This window comes from Empidonax traillii, unplaced genomic scaffold, assembly GCF_003031625.1.
Source record: "Empidonax traillii isolate 1590-97213 ecotype Southwest subspecies unplaced genomic scaffold, ASM303162v1 scaffold90:size2128546, whole genome shotgun sequence".
NCBI lineage: Eukaryota > Metazoa > Chordata > Aves > Passeriformes > Tyrannidae > Empidonax > Empidonax traillii.
Window position 1 is genome coordinate 1,296,923 of NW_020955283.1, and position 20,475 is coordinate 1,317,397.

Below are 20,475 nucleotides of genomic sequence, written 5' to 3' on the forward strand. Positions count from 1 at the left end.
GGTGGCAGCGAGGTCCTCAGGACGTAGATGGATTGCCTTACAGGGCTAACGAGCTCCATCTGCCCGGGGAGTGTCCTAACCGGGAATCGAACCCAGATCTCAGCGTTGACAACGCTGTGGTTTAGCCACTGCACCACCAGGGACACTCGGTAAACTTGTACAAATACACACAAAACCCGACCCTGTGGTTGAGTTGCAGTTGACTGTAAGTTTACTGCAAGTTTACTGCGTCCGGTTTTTGGAAAGAAGATAAGAGGGTAACAAATACAGCACTTGCTGGTTTTTAGGGGCTGCTTGACACAGCTAAACCTCAGGGCTTATTGGTTGCTAATATGTTGTCACGGCAGAGTGGAAGGCTTAGACAAAGTTATGAAAAAGCAAAGCCTTGCTGGTGAGTCTCGAGGCACAGAAAGGACTCCCTTCCTTTCTAAACCCCTCGTCAGAGAAGGGTTTAGATGCAGCTGAATCCTGTCTGAGCCTTGGACTGTGTTAATGGTTTAAATTTAAAGGGATTATAGAGGTGTGATTAAACCACTTTGTCCCGCGGGTTTTAATGATTGGAAAAATGAGAATTTTTATATCAAATGAATAATTTATTTTATACAAATGATCAGATAAAAGATCTTAATCAGAATTATTTACTACACAATATAAACACTAACAATTTACTGGTAGAGTATAATATAGCTTAAAGTAGTATAGTGCACTGTAACAAAGCAGTTATTGAAGCAGTTATATTAAAGCTAGGAAAAAGAAATAATTATTAAGTAGAGATCTGATGTAACTCATCCAGATCAAAGCTCGTGGGGAGATCTCTCTCTCAGCCTCGGGGAGTGACCTTGGTAGGCATCCCCAGCCAAGGGAGGAATGTCCACACACACACCCTAGAAAGGGTTATGTCAGAAGAAGCTGATTGCATGACAGGACTCTTTACAGTATAAAGTGATTGACTTCTAGTCACACCTGTACAGGCCAGCTATCAGCTTGTCTGTCAAATCAGACTCCAGAAAGCAGGGTGTGTATTCGAAATCTGGTGAACCAGGATAGTTTGAGCATAATTAACACGAAGACAGCATCCCTGGTCTAGTAATTGATCTTGCTTGATTGATAGCTTGATTGGATTTTAGGTCTTATCAGGATGGATCTATCCTGACACAGAGTAGATGTCAAAGCTTTACACCTGACACCCTCCCCCCAAAAAAACACAAAGCAACCAACAGAGCCAAAAGTGACCTTACCATGGATTCTCAGTCATCCTCCTGCCTCGAGGCACAGTAAACTATTATGAAAACAAGGGCGATGGATGTTTGCTTAACCTGTTCTTAAAGCCTTGAACACAGATTCCACTCATTCCTCAGGCAGTCTGGTCTAGTCCTCAACTGTCTTTTCTCCAGTGTCTGGATTAAATACCTTTTCCTGCAGTTTAGCCCATTTATTCCAGGTGAATGTGGACACTGTTCCCTTTCTTTTTGCAGAAAAGCATGGATTATTTTTTTAACCAGTTCTGAAACACGTGATCTTTTGTTGTTGCACCCCTGTAGCTCCCATCCAATCTTTTCACAGCTCCCCAAGTTCCCCTGGTGACAACTCTTTTGATGATGCATTTCAAGAGGTTGTGTTCCTTTTTCAACCTCATGAACTTGGTGACAGGTTCTGCTTGTGATTTGCTCTGCCTGTTGGTTTCTCTTCTGCAAGTTTATTACAACAATTACTCTTTTCTGTGCAGCTGATTTCTTTGTAGTGGTGTTTATAGAATCATCATCCCCCCTTGCAATGATTTCACACTCTAGTCTTGACTTCCACTCTTCGCAGTCCCTCCCAGCCTGGTGTCAGCTGCAGCTCAGTGAGCACAGTCTCTAAGCCTTTACTCAAAAATACTACAACATGGAAGTGTATGAGGAATTTTGTTTGATGTAAACAGACAGTTTGGTAGTCAACTACTAAGAATGATCCTCTACAACCATTTTGCACCATATTCATGGAGTTTCTGTCCAGAAAAATTTCCATGTCTTTCTTATGAAAATGTGAATGAATCAGAGAAGCTTCTCTGAAGATAAGCAGTTTATTTATGTCTGTGAAAGCATAAATGGAAATAAATTTGGTTTAATAGACTGTTATGAATAAATCATCTCACGAACAAATCATGTTATTTGTCACTTTGTTATTTTCCAGGTATCTACAAATATTTTTAATTTGTCCCAGAATTTTAAACAAGTTGACTGGTTTCTAATTTCCTGTTTGATTGTTGTGTTTTGTCTGTTTTTAAGGAAAAACTCTCTGTCTGTCCTTTAGTAGTTTCTTGAAACATCTTCTAGTTTTCAAAATAAAGATTGTTTTATACCTTAACATTCTGAAATTTGTGGAAAAGTTTGATAAGGAAAATGTAATAGACTTTCAAAGAGAATAAATGTTTGGCCCGGATATTAATATTTCAACAAATGCAAACCTGTCCTCCTGTAAATTCTTTTTTGTCTGTCTTGGGTCTTAGATGTGAAACACCTAAAAATTGTGAAATTAGACTTTTCATGTTTTTCCTTAGATTTTTCATGGTTTTCCCTGGGCTCTGTACCTTTGTGGGTTTGGGGTTTTTTTTCTGTTTAGAAGATTATCCCAGTTTCAGCTTTGCTGGCCAGTCTGTTCCTAGCCTCACATTGAAACACAATGGAGGACCAAACACTACCAAACATCTCTTTAGTGGCCTCAATGCAGTTGGTACCTGCATTTTTAATTAATTAAAGCTGCAGTTTTAACGTGTTTGGGCTGAGTACAAATGCAGAGATATCCAGTACTAGAAGAAATAGTTCTTGCCCTCTTGTTTTGTAAGGAAGCCTGGCTAGAGCATTCAGCTGGAATCAACAGGCTGTCCCAGTTTTTTCCTCTTCACACAGCCACCCATTTATCCATATCCCCTTCTAAAAAAAAAGAGATGTTGGTTTAAGGAGGGGGTGGGGGGTGCTGCAAGGTCGCCTCTGAATAAAGTCCCTACAAGTAAACAGGATCCTGTCCCACTTGAGACTTGTTGCTCTTCCGTGTCTTTTTATCAGCAAATCTCTGTGAAGTTCTCTGCTTCGTGTACTGTTTGTTTAAAAACTGCCTTTTGCAGTCTGTGTTTTCACTCTTAACTTCAGTTAACAATCCCAACAAACTTTTGTTTGTTTCTGAAGTTCAAGTTACTAGTACAGTATTTTGGATTCTGCTTTGGGCAGTGCGTCCATCAAAGGTTGTTATTACAGCAGTCCATGATCCAATGACTCAGTTCCTTTTTGGATCTGACCTTTTTTTGAAAAGAGTGAGGCTGGGTAGATGCTGGATTAACTGAAATAGCAGGAAGAATCCCCTTTACTTTGAAAGACACTGAGTCTTGTCCCAGTTCTCATGATACATTTCCTGCTTACTACGACTTTGCTTTTTATTAGTTCCTGATATCAATCTGACTGTATTCAAACCTCTGACCACGCTTACATGTAAAAATTATTAGCTGGTATGTTTACTGCACTATTTCTCTCCTTTGCAGTCAAAGCAAGAGTAAAAACCATTTGGGAGGTTTTCAGTGAATCCCTGACTTTGAGATAAAATCACTGATAATCCAGTACACATCACTGCTATAAAAAAAATGCTTTTTCCACTCTAAATGTGTAGCTTTCTGATGTATTATTGATATACTGCATGATGAGCAGGCTGAAGAAGTTTGTAGAAATTAATTTCTGATCTCTAAATAGCTCTTGTTACAATTCTTCTACAGAACAGCAAGGAGAAGAACATAAATCTAATGGTAAATCAAACACAAATATTTTCCTTTATTTTATCACTGAAAGTACGTGTGCATGCTAGGAAATGACTATTGAATTTCTTGGTTTAAAATCAGATCATTAAATGCAGGATGCTTTTGTTTGTTTCAAACTTAATTGCTCTAAAAATAGCTGCTGATGCATCATGAAAACACACAAATATATTTGGCCCCTTTATTGTACAAGCACTGAAAGAATAAAAAGGAATATCTCATGATCTATTATGAGGTTGGTAGGGTATTTGTTTTTTTGTGAGAAAAAGACCTGTTAAAAAATACTGTCAACAAAGTAGCTAATTCCAGGTAATTACACACCACACCGTCTTAATTATATGATAACTTAAATACTTAAGCAGTCAGATAATCTCAGAAAGATATTTTGAGACCTTAGTAAGGTAATTTCTGAAGTGATGTGTTGTGAAAGTGCTGTTTCCAACCCTACAGAGCTTTATCAGGCTGCACAACATGAAATCAAAGGAGTGACTGGTGGGTCATTCCTGCATCTATATTATACTGTAATGTAGGGTATTTTGTTCTTCCATATATCTTAAAAATATTTGTTATGTCAGTGCTGCATGTTATTTTCCAGAGCTTTTGAAAGCTCTGAGATCAATTGCATTAGAAAATGTCCTGTATTTATCATCATGGGATGTATAGCACTAACTGTCCAGTTTTACTTTTGACTCTGTAAATGCATCAGTGTTTTGTTGTTTCTTATTAGCAATTTTTCTTAATACAAATCTTTCAGCATTTTTTCCTCTCTTCCCTGTTTCCCCCATTTTCACTGGTAAGATCTTCATCTGGGCTGTGACTGTGTATGATCGGAGTATCAATCCCACAGCAGTTTTTGTGGTCTCTTTTTCTGTATTATTCTCAGATCATACCACCATGAGAGAGTTTACAGTTTATTAATATTTTATTACTAGTAATTGTAAAGTGACTTAACACCTGCAAACATTGAAGTATTTGCCAAAGTGTGGTCCATTTTAAGTCCACATAACTCCATAGGATGTAAATGTTAATGATGGCCTGGTGAAGAAGTAACCTGGTGCAAGTGACTGAGTTCCTCCAGCAGATTGTGTGACAGAAAACCCACCCTCCTGGATATAGGCAGGAGTTTAGGTGGGTACTTCCCATGTTGTCCTGGACACTGCCAGGCTTGCAGTGAGCAGAGCTCAGAGCAGAGACACCTCTCTGTGACTGTGCAGTTTGCACCTTGGCCCCGTGCCCAGTGGGACTGTGTTCCAGAAGCTGGTGTTTGCATCTGGAAAAAGCTGTGCCTGGCTTTCCTTGGTGACAAGCAAAGGGATGCTGCCCTCTGGCACAGAGCGGTGCCCCTGGAGATACCCAGCCATGAGGGGCGTGCTTTGACTTTTGTCTTTGTGCCAAAAACATGACGTGCAATCTCCTGCCAGCTGGGGTGTTCTGATCTTAGGTAAGACAGTTCCTTCTTGTGCCTTCAGTTCAGCCAGGCCCTGGAGTGCACATATAAATGGGTTTGTTCAGCTCCAGTTAGAAGCAGTTGAAGAGCTCAGTGTGAACTGATGGCACCACGGCCTGAAAGCCATTCTGAGATTTGTATTAGTGATGATTCCATTTAACCATTTTTCTGTAGCTAAGGGGTGTGAGAAGGAGAATCTTTTTTGTCCAAAGAATCAATAAAATATTTTCAAGACAACTGTCACTGCAAGATACTAAAATACTGGCAGAAATAACTTTATATCAAAGGGCATAGATAGAAGTTGGTGGGGGTTTTTTCTAATTTTGAATAATTTTGGTCATTTAAGCATTTTTTACATCACTTTTCTTTAAAAATTTTGTTAATAATAAGTCAGTAAGGGACAAACTAATTTTTATCAAATTAGGGGTGAGCTTAGGGGTGAGCTGGCTCACAGGTTACCTGCTACCAGCTGGTAGCCCATAGTGAAATAGGTATTAAGAAATCTTAATAAAGATCTTAGGAATTCTGCCTTTATTTGATTTTACCTAAGGAGAAAAGGTCTACAGAATCATACACAATTAGAACATTGATAGATCATCTGGCCACTTTGGGAGAAAATCAGGACTATCTATACCTATCCTGCATTGCTTTTTAATTTGTGAACTGAAAATTCAAACCACTCTATGGCCCCTTGTTTCTTGTTTTTTTAAATGGTCTTTTGTATGCCTTTCAATTGGTAGGCACAGAGTGACTGTACATTTTTTCTGCCAAGAACCACCTTTCTGTCATCTTTGGCACAAGTGTTCAAACCATGAACACTATGTCAATAGGTAAATAAATGACTAGTCGGTGTGGGGTTTTATTGCTATTTGTCTCTGATCAGCTTAGAGAGAATGCTCCTGTTTCATTTCTGAAAGTAATCCAGTCAAATTTCATTAATTTTCTCTCATATTATCTATGCTGTTTTTTTAAATGTCCTGTTAAGATTAAGAGTTCACCTTTCCTGGATACACACTAAAAAAAAGCCACATAAAGTAGTTGTAAGGCTGCATCAGGAATGTTTTTTAAAATAGGACTGAAACCTCTCTCTCTGAAAATTATTAGACTGAAGTATTGTACAGACATGTTTGCTGCTTCATGTCTTCATCATGTTGTTGGTAATTTACTTAATTACATAGCTTAATGAAGTTCTCATACTATTGCCTTTTACCTGACAAATAACCCAAAATTTTTAGTTATTAATATTCAAGTGCACATTCTTTATATTTTACTTTACATTTTTTTCAGTTTGCTCCTATTAGTCCTCACGGTCATCCAGTTCTTCCCATATATTGTCTTATTTTTTTCCCAGCTGATTTTAATAAAGTATTTCAACTTTGGTTCCAGTGCTTAATGGAAAATATTAAAATTGCTTACACAATCAAGCCACAAGTGATCTCCATTGAACATGATATGACCTTTTTCCCGCTGTCTTTTGCTATCTCCTCATTCTCTCCAGAAACAACCAGTTTCATTGGTTATTTCATCTGTGGACCAGTGTCACTGTTTACTGAAAATGGCTGGATGTGACATGACTTAAAAAAATCAAAAATAAAAAAACCTAAATCTACCAAACACCCAAAAATACATAGAAAAGGGTAGCAGGTTAATGCTGGATAACCTGTGGTTTTGTCTTTATTGCAAACTGAAAGGAAACCACATGAAATCACCTGTGATCCTTTTCCCCCTTTGCTATGTGTGGGTCTCACTTTTTCTTGTGTTCTTGCTTCACACATAAAGCTGAGCATGTCTTTATTTTCATGTCCTTTATGTGGTGTAGCACCTTTTGTGCTTTGTACCCTTTTGGACGTATTTGGATATGCCTTTGCTTAGTAATATGTTTTCCTGCTTCTAGAAATGCATCTTTTGAGGGTGGTATTTACTAGAGTCCTTCCTTAAAGCCTTTTTTAACTTGTTGGAGCAGTAATTTCCATGTTGTTTTATCCACTTTTGCTTTAAGGAAATTCCATTCAGAAACTCATTCAATTAATTGTCTCACCATGCATTTTTTCCCAATGACCATTTCTTTTGTAATGATGCATGCAGATTGTTTAGCTCCTCCAAAAACACGTAGGAACTGCTGTGTGCTGATGACTCTGTGGTGGCAGTGCAGCTGAGAAAGATCTTTACTGGTAGATCAGACTGGAATTTTCTGCTCCAGTGTTGTGTGTTTTTGTAGCGGTTTGTCACTGAGAGCTTATAGCCCTTGTCTATACAGTGTGTTGAGCTGGAAGTGTTCTGGGTGTACACACTGACATTGCTGAAAGGTCATCTCTGGCAAAGAGATACCGTGGCCTTTGGCAGCTGCAAAGTCAGCAAACGCTCAGGGTTTGTGCTGAATGAGAGCCTTCCCAAGGCTGTGCCGCTTCCTGTGCTGCCAGGACGTGTGACACCAGGTCACTGTGAGGAGCAGCTCCTTAGAGTGTGCGTGGACATGGATGGAGGCACATGGGACACATGGCTCACCCCGTGTCTGGGTCAGTGAGGGCATTGATGCTTTAAGGGCAAATTAAATTCCTGTTTCTGAAGAGCAGAGATGCCACTTGTCGGCATTTCCTGCAGCTGCATCTGCCGCTGGCTCGGGACAGGCAGTGGGACAGTGTGAGACACCGCAGGCCGGGGGAGAGGCATCGCTGGGTGGGAAAACAACGCTTTTGGACAAGGAGAAAGCACAGTCACAGAATGGGTCAGGCTGGAAGGGACCCCAGACGGTCACCTGGTCCCACCTCCCTGCTCAGGCAGGGCCATCCCAGAGCACGTGGCACAGGATTGTGTCCACACGGTTCTGGATTATCTCCAGTGAAGGAGGCTCCACAGCCTCTCTGGTCTCTGCTCCAATGCTCGATCACTGCATAGCAAAGAAGTTCTTCCTCATGTTCGAGTGGAATTTCAGCTCCTGCCCGTTGCTTCTTGTCCCACTGCTAGGCACGCCCGAGCAGAGCCTTGTCCGTCCTACGCTCCTCTCTGGATATTCATACAGAGCAGCGCCGATGCTGGAGCGGGGCTGCTGCCGCCCATCCAGTCCCGATCCAATCTCGTCCCTGATCCCGTCCCGATCCGATCTCGTCCCCTGATCCCACCCCATCCGATCCCGTCCCATATCCCATCCCCATCTCCATCCCCTCGCTCCTATCCCTATCCTATCCCTATCCCCCTTCTATCCCCTCGCTCCCTCTCCCCGCCCTGTTCCCCCCGCCCGGCAGGGGGCACTTTGCGGGGGGCGTGGCTGGCGCGGCCGCGTTTGCGCTTTGCGGTCGGCTGTAAAGCAGCGCCGGGTGTCGCGCGGGGCCGCGCTGCGCTGGGAGCGGCGGGGGCTGCGCCAGCAGCGCCGGGGCCCGCCCGGGGCAGCGCCGGGCCAGGAACAGCGCCGGGCCGGGAACAGCGCGGGGGCTCGGTGGGGAGAGCGCCGGGCTCGGTGGGGGAAGCGCGGGGGCCGCTCCCCCAGTCCGGCCCTGCGCAGCGCGCCCGCGGCACCCGCCCCTTCCCCCTCGGCCTCGCTGTCTCAGGTACGGGGGGCGGCGGGGCCGGGTAGGGGTCCCTGATCTCCTCTGTTCCCCCCGGCCGCCCCCCGAGGGCGGCGGGGCCGGCGGGGCTCTGCGGAGGGGAGCACTGCTCGCAGAACGTGTTTTTCCCTTTTTTCGAGGCGCCTCGCTGACGCACAAAGCGGTGCCTGCACCGCGGGCGGCCGCGGCTCTCGGGGTTTGTCACGGAGCTGTCACGGATTTTCCCCGCGCGGAAATGGGTTTTTATTGCTGTGCGGAGCAGGGGTGGTTATGACGTCATTTGTTTTGTTGGCGAAGTTGGTGTTCCTTTAACCCGTGTTATAAAAAACCCTCGTTGTCAGGTGTTTTGTGCCTGGCAAACAAGGGAACCGCGTCCATTCAGAGGTGTGGACCGGGATTCCAAAGGTACGTGGGCTAGGAACTGCTGGAATGGGCTGCGGACTTCTTTAAGTGTCAGTGTTTTGGTGGTTAGGGCTGAGCATTCGTGGGATTTTCATGGTATTTGAGCTCTTCCATGGCTCGAAATGGTTTTAAATCAGAAGCAAGGCCTGGTTGCTTTAGCAGATTAAACGAGACCCTCAATTCCTGCGAGCCGAGTGCTCTTCCAAGAGAGGACATAAAACAGGAAGGAAGAATTTGTGTAATAGGCCGATTTCATTTGGTTCTAATGCAGTTACTTCAAAAGCAAGTATTTGACCAAAAAGAAAAGAATTGACTGCTCATAGTGGAGACCTGGATAGCAGATGATATTTGTAATTTTGGAATATATGTGTTATAAACTGTTAAAGGAAAACTAGGTTTTTAGGTGCAGAACAAGGCCTTACATTGTCTTTGTTGCAACCAGTAGAAATTTCCAAAGATAGATTAATTCTGGATACTTAGTAGAAACATTTCTGAGGAAAATTGATATTTAGATAGTTAGAATGCTTTGTCACTCTTAAAAACAAAAGTTAAAGGTCCTTACAGGTGACATATCTGTAGTTCTTGCTATCAGAGAGGTTTTCCAGCACTTTAAGTGTTTCTTTTCTTACCTTTGTTGGATAAAGGGACTACCCTGGGCTGGGGGAGGACACAGAAAAACCTTGTTAGTCAAGATGATTCTTGCTGATGTGTAGTGATTGATAAGGACAGATGGAATCTTAGTTCATTTGATAAAGTGAACATCTACTTGTCTTATGCAGCCATTCACAGTATGGAATCACCTCTGGAATTCATTAGTTGGAAAAGGCTGGGAGTGTACATTTTGCATTTCACCTTAGTTCAGTAAAAGTGTGTAAGACACCAAGCTCCCTGTTTGAAAACTCTTGAAGTCCTGTATATTTACAAACCTGTTTATTTTTGTTGATGGTTGAAGCCCTGGCAGCTCCAGCTGTGGTTGTGTGTGGAACCGGGAGCCTGGGAGTGAACAACAGCTCACAGTGTTCATGCGTGTTTTGCATGTCCTTTTAGAGTCTGGATGGGAACATTCTGACCTTTCAGAACTGTGTCTTTTATGAAGCAATGGATTTTGTACAAGTGTATTAAGAGTGTGTCTTAACATGTCTGTGACTTGTACTTTATCTTTAAATTAATAACTTTGCCGACCTACATGACCAGATCAGTCGGAGCGGTTGACTTTCAGTGGAGGTGGTTGTGCTGCAGTAACATTGAGCTGGCAGCAATTGCTACCTTTTTTTTCCAAGATGGAGAATCTTTCATTTCAGTTGCTTGTATTTCCTCTAATGGTGAGAACATTCTTTTGAGAAGATGTGGGTGACAGTGACCTCTGTCCTGACTGGTGAACTATGGAGGCTTGGATGTCAAGCATTTTAAAAAATGGGGAAAAAATGAGGGGGGAGTGAGGGTGGGATGGGGAACAGGAAGATTTGGTTCACATATAAACAATGGAGATTACAGAGAGATGGATTTGCCAGAGGCTGATGTTGTATAAGGATTTCTCCACAGCTTTACTTGTGTGCAGCCTCCTTTCGGTGAGTTTTATCACCAGATCTGTAGTGGTTTGGCTGTTTGCGTGTCAGTAAGGTTGGGAACAGATTTATAAATGTGTATATTTAGTGATGTTGTATGGGATACATGTGCATCATAGAGCCAGGAGAATTGTTCCCAGTCACAATCTCCCAAGTTTTGTCACTGTAGGTGACAGTGATCAGCTGGTTCCAAAGGCTGTAGTGCTCTTGCAGAAAACACAAACTGTCTGCAGCTGAAGTCTTTACCTTGGGACCTTCCTTCAGGCTTAAGTATAAATTAGTGTTTTTCTTGGTGGGCCCCTCAGAGAACCCTGATAGAGCAAAGGGGAAAGAAGAAAGGAAAATGCTTTTTTCACTAATCCAGATTTTTGCTAACAAGATAATTTTGCTGTTTTATATAGTTCATGCCATTTGGAAAAGTGATTGCTATAAATTAAAATGATGTCTTCCTTATTAAGTGTTTACCAAGTGAAATCTGAGAGGGCTGGTTGGTGACTTTGCTAGCAAGAGGCAGTAAAGGCTATTTGCTTCTGCAATTTATTTTTTGACAATAAAATGCAGTCATAATAGTTGACTGCTGTTGGGTAAAATGTTTACTCTTACTCTCTACCCCTTGATTCCACTGGTGAGGAGTGGAGAAGTTTACTGCATTGTCCTTCCCTCAGAAACTGGTAGATCTACTTAGTTTACTATCAAAAAAATCCCTTCCTTGTCACAGGTTTCCTGAAGAACAGCATAAGACTGTCCTAATGGTTCCTTTCATGGTTCTCACTCGCAAGGTTCTTGTTAGCAGTTGTGGCAAAGGTTGTCTTTTACTTTGCTCCTCAAAGCTTTATCAAGAAGTGTTTGCAAGATGACGCTGCATGAAGAACAGTTATACACACCTCAAAGTCAGAAAGCCAGGAGAATAAGAAATATTTTTAAAAATAATTTTTGGTGGCCATGTAACTTCCCTAGCTGTCTCTGGAAGCAGAAATCCTAGTTAAGATCCTAACCTCCAATAAAAATTTACATTTTTTCATCATTCTCCTATAAAGCTACAACTTTTCATTCCCAAGTTCATTGCTGTTATGTTTGTCTTGGAGTTCATTGAAGCCAAAACATTTCTGATTGCCAAATCATAATGCTTGTGTCTAAAGGCCTTGATTTAGGTAGTGTTAATGTAGGTGAGTTTGAGCCTGGGACAGAACAGAGAAGTGTCGAGACTGAAGAATGTCCTTGTGAACACCATGTTTGTCCAAGGTTGTGTCCATCAAGCAAAGCCACACACATTCCCTGCCCAGGTGGGATGTGCTGATGCTGGAGCAGCACTGGGATTTCTGTGGGTGCTTTATGGCCTTGGGGAGTCTCAGTTACTGTGGGACAGTCACCTGCTGCGTGTAGGACTGTACAGGAGAACTCACCTGCTGCTTGTAGGACTCTGTAGAACTGCTCTTGGCCCCCCAGCTCATGTACCTGAGGCATTTCACGGACACACTCTGTTCATTCTCTCTGTTCCATCTGGAGGAGGCCATAGATCTGTCCTATGCAAGAGCTCTTCTGTTTGTAGCTGTCCTGTGCTGGATTCTGGTAAAACAAGGGAGAGACACTTTAATAGTCTCTCTGTGAGAATCAAGTGGTGTTAGATCTCAGAGTTGAACGGCAGTGTGGCATAACAGGGGCATTCTGTACCTGTCCTGTAGGTGGCCTGACATTTCTGCTGCAAGGTATGAATTGGCTTACGCATGAGGAAACAAACCTTGAAGGTCTCAGGGTTTTTTTTCAGGGATAAAGTTGAGGAGGCCTTGCTGGTGCAGAGGATGGACACTGCTCATTACAGTGCTTGACAGCACAGGTACTGTGGGCTGACTTCGAGGTGGCTTTGCCAAGGTTAGTGAGAGTACTACTGTACTTGAAGTAACGTCGTTTCACTGCAAGCCAATGATGGTTCCTGGAACTGGCTGCAGAGAGTGGATAAGCCTCCCTGCACCGCTGTGGCTCGTGTAGCGGTAGCACCTCTCTGCAAAGCACAATCAAACCATTCTGTCCGGGTGGATGTAAAAGAACTGGCTTTGGGATTCTATGAACAAGAACCTCTTTCCAGAACCTTATAATACAGTTAGTAACTAATACTGTGTGTGTTGTTCTGCAATACTGTACATTTCTGTAGGGCAAAAGAGAAGGATTCTGCTTGGAGAATTCTCAAGCAATTCTGTCATCCAAGAGTTGGAATCACGACTGTGGCCACATAAAAGCACAGAAAGGAAATTGAGAGTGGCATTTCATATTGTCCTCTGAATAAAGATGTATTTGCCACATAATATCAAAGCAAACATAATGGAATTTCTGATACTTTTATATGTTTATATGGTGCTATTTTATAAAATGCATAGATTTTTAACTTATCAGTTGCTTTATTTTCTGGCAAAGATTAGAAGACCAATATATAATATGCTAAAATTAGGTTGTTAAAACAAGCTTTAAAAGAGCACTGTTTGTCTCATGAAGAGGTAAAAATGAAGAACAACTGAAATGCAATGCAATAAAAGTTTCAAAATCTGATTGCACTTCTTTTCCTGATAGTGGAACTGAATATTGGATATTTTTCTTTCTTGCTACTTACCCTGCATTGTGCAGATTGTCCCTGCTTGATAGAAGTGAAATGAATAGGGCATGACTGGCTCTTTTAGGCTAATGAGTGTTGTTTTTGTGAACTGCTCAGTGAGTTCTTTATCTTTGTTGGAGCAGGGCATGACAGCACTGAGACTGGATCTTCATGGGATTGAGTTGGGGATGCAGCCCCTGAAATGGCTCCCAAGTCTTGTGTCAGCTTCCGCTGTGTCAGGGCTGGACACAAATGGGTCTTGTCTGGCTCTCTGCCCTGGAGATGGGGAGGTAGCAATACTTGGGTTGTCTCACTTTTGCTGAAGGCCTTGTATGAATTTTGTAAACCTTTTCATTTTCCTTTTTCTTGATGTATCTAATGGAAAAGCCTAAGAATACAAGTTTTTAATGAGAGGAAAGAAATGACTGTTGGTTTTCTAAAACAAGACTTGTGTGATGCTTTTGTTCCTGGTCCTTTCTTTGAAGGCCATGTTTGCAGGTTAAAAAAAGTCCTGTGGTAGGAACAGGATACACAGTGTAATTTCTGTGCATACCAGATCTTAACAGTGAGGTTTGTCATGAATTTAACAGCACCAGTATTACCTTGTCAGAATCAAAATAATGTTCTAAGTAAAATCTGATACAAACCACATATTAGGGAAGGGAATTAATTTTAAAAGTTAGTTGTCAGTTCAGTGACCATATGCAAAGAAAACAAGAATTAGGACTGAATAAAGGAACTACAAATGCAAGGACGTGGCTTCTTGATGGTGAAGGGAATTGACTGTGTTTTAAAATACGGATACATTAAGATACATTTTCAGAATAATTATGTATTAAATCACATGTATTCACTAAGTTTATGCCAAAAAAATTAGTTATATGCTGTATAATTAAGCATTTCACTGTTTTATAGTGCTTTAATGCTGCATATATTTTGATTGCTAATAAAGCAATTAATTATTAATGACAAAATACTTTGCTCCATCTTATAACTCAAATGCTTTAACATGTGATCATAAACTTTCCTGCTGTAAAGATCTCAGACTTTGACTTACAGTTTCAAGGGACTTCCCCAGTTTGCATCAATTTTCTTGCACTGCTGTGTCTTGGCCTGAATAATAACAATGGTTTTTATTTGTGACATGAATGGATAGGTCACATGCACTTTGTGATTCTAAGTAGTCATATACCTTAGAGGGGAACTTAGAATAACTATTTATAGCTTTGAGGTACCTGTCTTAACAGCTCCTCCTTGAGTTGTAATGGCTTAAAATAAGATACTTCCCCATTTTTCCTCTCAGAGTTTTCATTCACTACATCCATAAGCAAGTGTTTTCATTAGGAAGGAGGAACACTAATGCTGACTGAGTTTACTGCATCTTGCTGCTTTTTGAAAAAGCTGCTGAGGACTTTTAATTAGAGATAGGTTTTGTAGGATCTTCTAAATATTTACCAGCAGATGATCTCATTCTAATGACTATTTCCATAGTATTTTTGTAGATCCCTTTTGAACTTTGTCTTCTGTGTAAAAGAACATACTGTGGGTATTTCTTATGTGTAACCACTGAAGCTACTTAAAATGCATTGAAATCTATTTAAATGGTGAGCTGTTCTTCCAGGTTTTGTCTCTTTTGGTCCTATTTCTTGTTTGAAAGTTTGTGATAGCATTTCTGAGTAGTGAAGGAATGGATTATTTTTCGTTCTTGATTGCTGTCATTCAATTCCAAAACGTATTCCTGTTTAAGCTGTTGTGTAATGTTGTAGTTGGGAGTCAGCGGCTCTCCCCTGAGCAAGCAGTGTTTCAGGCTCTGTGCTGGTTAGCAAAAATGAAGAGTTCTTCATTCCCTGCTTGAGTTACTGCAGACTTTTCCATGGTTGTAAGAGTGAAAATATGCAAAATGCTTGGATCTGTGTTAACTAGTGAATCTAGGCTGTCTGTTGGAATAAAACTAAGCCAGTAAATAGTGGTTTAGATGCACTATTCACTGTGTGGTAATTTCAGCTTTTTGTCATCTTACAGTAGTTTGAGGTTTCTCAAAGTGTAAATGTCGTTGCTTTCATTTTTTGGCTGTAACTTACATAACTATATCTGTATTTCAGCACAGTGCCCTCTGTGCTACAGTAAACAGAGCTTATACCAAGTTAATCACATTCAGAATGCAGAATTTTCATACTGATGGAGATTTCTCCACTAGAGTTTAGCAATGAAACTGGGGAGGAACAGAGTCCTTTGTAAACCAGCCCCTGATTGGGAGGGAAAATGTTCAGGTTTTTGTTGCTTAAAAAAACTTCAGAATCAAATAGAATTGTCCCCTTAATTTATCATGTTAAAAGGACAGGAAACAGTGTGTATAGGCTGGACATGGAATACAAGATGGCAAGTTATGACTGTGTTCGAAGACAATAAGCTTCCTGAATAAAATAATATTTTTCCCCCAAATTGAAATATTTTGTGGATTTTCTAAAAGACACTTGTGATGAAATACAGGGTTATTGTAGGAGAGTCTGGTTTGCTTTTGGACTGTGGTGAAGGTTGACTAGACTGAGTGTTACATTTCTGTAAAACAGTGGTGCATAAATAACAGCAAAAATCCTGCCTTAAAGGTGACCTTGTGAGGATGAGAGAAAGGACTGTGCACTGCTTGTTCTCTGTGTGCTTGGAACAGGTTTGAATGCAGAATTCCTGTCCTTGTTAGAAATTCTATAAAATGGAAGCCTTGGTCTTAATTTTTGCAAAGAAAGGTAGTCCATGTGTGAGGGTACAGGCAAGCATGGGGAGTGTGAGAGCTGGTGTTTTCCTCAGGAGCTGTCAGGAGCAGAGAAGGGTAGATGGCAGAGTTCCACAGTTCCAGCTGTTGTCTTTGTTTGTTGTGTAGATTTCTTCCGCTCTTAATGTTTATTCCAAGTTCTTTTCAAATTTTTGAACCTCATTTTTTCAGTCCTAAGAAAGAAGGTAGCCTAATATACTGCATTCCACAACAACTTACTGCTAAAAGAAAAAACATTGTGCTTTAATGAATTGAAATGAAGAGCCTGTCCTGTTTTCTAGACTGACAAGAAGAGGTTTAGTCCAGCTTACATGCTGTTAGTTTTGACTTTGATGGAAGACATACCAACCTGCTGTAATTCCAAAGAGAACAGCAACACTTTCCTGCTTATCCCAGGATATAGGCCCACATTTAACAATTGTCAGAGATGTTGGTAGGACTTCCAGTGAGAACATTCAAATGGGTCTTTTCAACTGGGGCCCTAGGATCCAAAAGATCCTTGATCTCCAGAAAGATCCAGTGATCTTATGGCTTCTTCAGATTATAGTACTGCAGCATATATACCTTTTGCAAAATTTTTATTTCAGATTACATCCCATGAAGTAGTAGATTAGTTGCTTATGGCTATGAAGAGAATACAGGCTGCCTGGGATGATGCATCAATTTACACCCTTTGCAAACTGAAATAAGTAATTCTTTGGGGTCTCTTAGGAGAAGCCAGCTCACAGCTGCTCCTGGATGCATCATTTAGTGGAACAGTCTAGAAAATTTTGATATGAATTTTTTTTCTGTAGTCTCAGTCTTGTAGTGCTTTGTTCTATGATGAAATGAATGAGAGCTATAAATATTAGCACTGGATGTAAGAATGCACTGGCATTTTGAAGATTTTGGAGATTCAGGCAGAAGATTATGGACCTGAATTAGGCAGTGCTGCTTAACCTGCCATAGATCAAAGAATTATCATGGGATGGTTTGGATTGGAAGGAACCTTCAAGCTCATCTAGTTCCAACGCCCCTGCCATGGGCAGGGGCACCTTCCACTGGACCAGGTGCCAAAGCCCCATTTAACTTATCCTTGGACACTTCCAGGGATGGGGCAGCCACAGCTTCTCTGGGCAACCTGTGCCAGGGCCTCACCACCCTCTCAGGGAAGAATTTCTTCCCTTTAACTAATCTAAACCTGCCTTCTTTTTGTTTGAAGCCATTCCTTCTTGCCTGTCCGTGCTCATGTCCACAGTCCCTCTCCAGCTCTCTTGGCCCCTTTATAGAGGAGAAGGTGCTGTATGGTCTTCCCAGAGTCTTTTCTTCTCTGAACAACCCAGCTCTCTCAGCCTGTCTCTGTATCAGAGGTGCTCCAGCCCTCAGAGCATCTTCATGGCCTTCCTCTGGACTCACTCCAGCAGCTCCACATCCATCTTGTGCTGGGGACCCCAGAGCTGGACACAGCACTCCAGGTGGGGTAAAGAGGGAGAATCTCTTCCCCTGACCTGCTGGCTGTGCTTTTTTTGATGTAGCTCAGGATGTAGTTGACTTTCTGGGCTGCAAACACCCATTGCCAAGTCATGTTGTGTTTCTCATCTGCCAGCACCCCCCAAGTCCTTCTCCCCAGGGCTGCTCTCACTCCATTGTCTGCCCAGCCTGGATTTGTGCTTGGGATTGCCCTGGCCCAGCTGCAGGACCTTGCACTTGGCCTTGTTGAACTTGGTCAGGTTTGCACAGACTTTCCTGTCAGGGTCTCTCTGAGTGACTGTTCTTGCTGATATGTCAGACTTTTTTTGACTCCATGCAGATTCCTGCTGTGCTGCTCAAGGAACCCCATTTCCCTTTAGGGTGTAGTTGCACGTGTTTTCTTAAGCAGTTCTAAACTTCTGGTAGTTCAGCACAACTTGCTGTGAGCTGGGTGTAGCCGTTGGTGTGCATATATGATGAACTGAATTGGTGTCTGATCTTGCTGGAAAACCTATTTTTCAGATTGGTGAGCTCTTCATTCTGGTTCAGTGAATAAATATTCCTTCTAGAAGGGCATAGGAGATGTTTCTTCAAACAAGTGGGGGGGAAGAAGAGAGCACTTAACTGCTGAAGTAGTACAGCTGTCAAATATCTACTATAGGCTTATGCAGTTGAGGTATAAAAACATGATTATTAGTTGTAGTAACAAATATTTCAGTGGTTATCACAGTGGGAACCAAATGCTTGTATCACTTCCTGTTGGGCATTTTAACAGACGGCAGAGATGCCAGATGAAGCAGGTTGAAGGTGGATATATTACTGGGGTTACTGTTGTCTGTCTCAGTAGCTTTCTAATGCCAAAGTTATTCTTTTAAATAGTCTTTAAGGGTAACGTCGTATCGTTGTACATTGGCAGGTTTATATTTTGGCAGGGAGGGGAACCTGCCTGGTACTGACTGTTAAGGGAACATGATAGGATATGCTCAGTTTGTGTCACAGGATGGAGTGACAAGTACATGGACTGAAAATAGATTGGTACACTGTACTGCCAATGTCTGGTGTTTCTTAAAGACACTCTGGGTAATAAATGGGTTTCTGTTACTTTGCCCCAAAATAATAAAATTTCAAAATCTCTCCTGTTTCCTTCCTTTTCATGTCAGAAAAGAACCATGAATTATGAGTAACTGATTTTTATAGCTCAGTTGTCACCATACAACACCACGTATTGTGTTGAAGTATTTGCTGTCCATATTTACTGCTGTAGGGGAAGATGTGGGCCTTATTTAAGCCTGCAGTTTATTTGATGGCTATTGGAGCTATTTCCTCAAAACTCTGGTCGCTTCTATAAGCAATGGCCTGTAAAGCTTCCATGCTTAAGCATTGGTAAAGCAGATACCATACATTTTGCAGGTGACATACATCAACATTTTCACGGACTACAAGAACTTCCCTTCAACGCAAGTTCTAAGAGTTTTATCTTCATTAAAAATGACCTTGTCAAGCGGTATTCTTAATATTTTGAAGCAGTTGTATTTTGGATACTGCTGTTTTGCTGTTCCCACTGAGGGATTAGTCTTAGCGGTAAATGGGTTTTCTCTGTTTTTCAGTTTTGTTTTTGAAAAATCTCATGCTTGTTTTCTTGATGCTTATTTGTTTTATTTTCTAGGCCTTCCTTAAATCTTTCCATGTCTGAATGGACTCCTGAATGTAATATAGTCTATACTCCAGAAGCGGATATGAAGAGTGAAGTTCCTTCTGATGCACCAAAGAGCCAGGAGAGTCTGAAGGGGATCCTCTTGAACCCTGAGCCTATTGGGGCGGCCAAAAGCTTCACTGCAGAAGTCGAGATGATTGCCAGTAAAGTAGGGAATGAGTTCTCCCACTTATGTGGTGACTCTCAAAAGCAGAAGGACATGAATGGCAACCATACAGACCAAGAAAAAAGTATTGTGCGAAAAAAACGCAAGAGCCAGCAGGCTGGTCCTTCCTACACTCAGAACTGTCCTGATAAGGAAAACAAAGGAATCTTGGGATTGAGGCAGCATCTAGGAACACAGAGTGAGGACAATGACTCTTCTTTTAGTGACTGTATCTCTTCACCTTCTTCTAGCTTACACTTTGGAGACTCTGACACAGTAACATCTGATGAAGAGAAGGATGCTCCTGTCAGACACCCTCAGGCAGTGCTGAATCCTGCGAGCAGAACTCACAGTGCCCGGTCACACAAGTGGCCTCGCACTGAGGCAGACTCTGTGCCCGGATTACTCATGAAAAGGCCCTGTTTTCACAACAGCTCTTTAAGAAGGCTCCCATATAGGAAAAGAGTTGTGAAAACAGGCTCATCCCAGCGGACACAGAACCAAAAAGAACGGATTTTAATGCAGAGGAAAAAGCGGGAGGTGCTGGCTCGCAGGAAGTACGCGCTGCTGCCCAGCTCCAGCAGCTCCAGCGAGAACGATCTCAGTAGTGAATCTTCCTCCAGTTCATCTACTGAAGGGGAGGAAGACTTATTTGTGTCAACTGGTGAAAACCACCAGAACAGTACAGTTGTTCCTTCAGGTAAAGCTAAATCCTGAGTTATTTTTTATTAGTTGTCTTTCATCATGCACAGTAGTCTTTTGTAAGTTCTTTGGAGCTGTATTTGTGGTTTTGTAGAAGTTAATACTACAGATAGACTTACTGCAAGTAATATGAGCATTACAAAATAAATTCTGATGGGAAAAGTACATTCAGAGCTTACAGTAGAATTGCAACAAATCTAAAATCTTGAATGTAAAAGTTAATGGTTTCTGAACAATGTACTGGAAGGTTGCTCAGTCTGATTAGTCATGTGCTGCTGAGCTGATCCATTTTTTTTAGCTGCTGAACTGTATTAATTTTAGCTATTACAGCTTTGGTAACTGACTGTGGTAATAACAATTCTCTTTTCAGAACA

General features: G+C 41.7%; 1 protein-coding gene and 1 long non-coding RNA gene across 5 annotated transcripts in view; both read left to right on the top strand.

The window, feature by feature from the left end:
* The window catches only part of LOC114056384, a 4,330-nt gene extending 1,988 nt beyond the window's left edge, over window positions 1-2,342 (top strand). The window contains exon 2 of the long non-coding RNA XR_003570993.1: window positions 1,727-2,342. This is a non-coding gene — a long non-coding RNA (uncharacterized LOC114056384). The remainder of the gene's footprint in view (window positions 1-1,726) is intronic.
* A 6,356-nt stretch (window positions 2,343-8,698) lies between these two features.
* The window catches only part of RNF111 (ring finger protein 111), a 43,300-nt gene continuing 31,523 nt past the window's right edge, over window positions 8,699-20,475 (top strand). Inside the window, exons 1-3 of one of the 4 annotated variants that reach the window (XM_027881533.1) lie at window positions 8,933-9,175; window positions 13,465-13,651; window positions 19,207-20,099. In XM_027881533.1, coding sequence (XP_027737334.1) covers window positions 13,524-13,651; window positions 19,207-20,099 — 1,021 coding nt within the window. In that variant the 5' untranslated portion in view covers window positions 8,933-9,175; window positions 13,465-13,523. Of the gene's footprint in view, window positions 8,774-8,932; window positions 9,176-13,464; window positions 13,652-18,062; window positions 18,142-19,206; window positions 20,100-20,475 lie in introns of those variants that run through there. The other 3 variants (XM_027881536.1, XM_027881537.1, XM_027881534.1) reach the window with 3 other exon arrangements.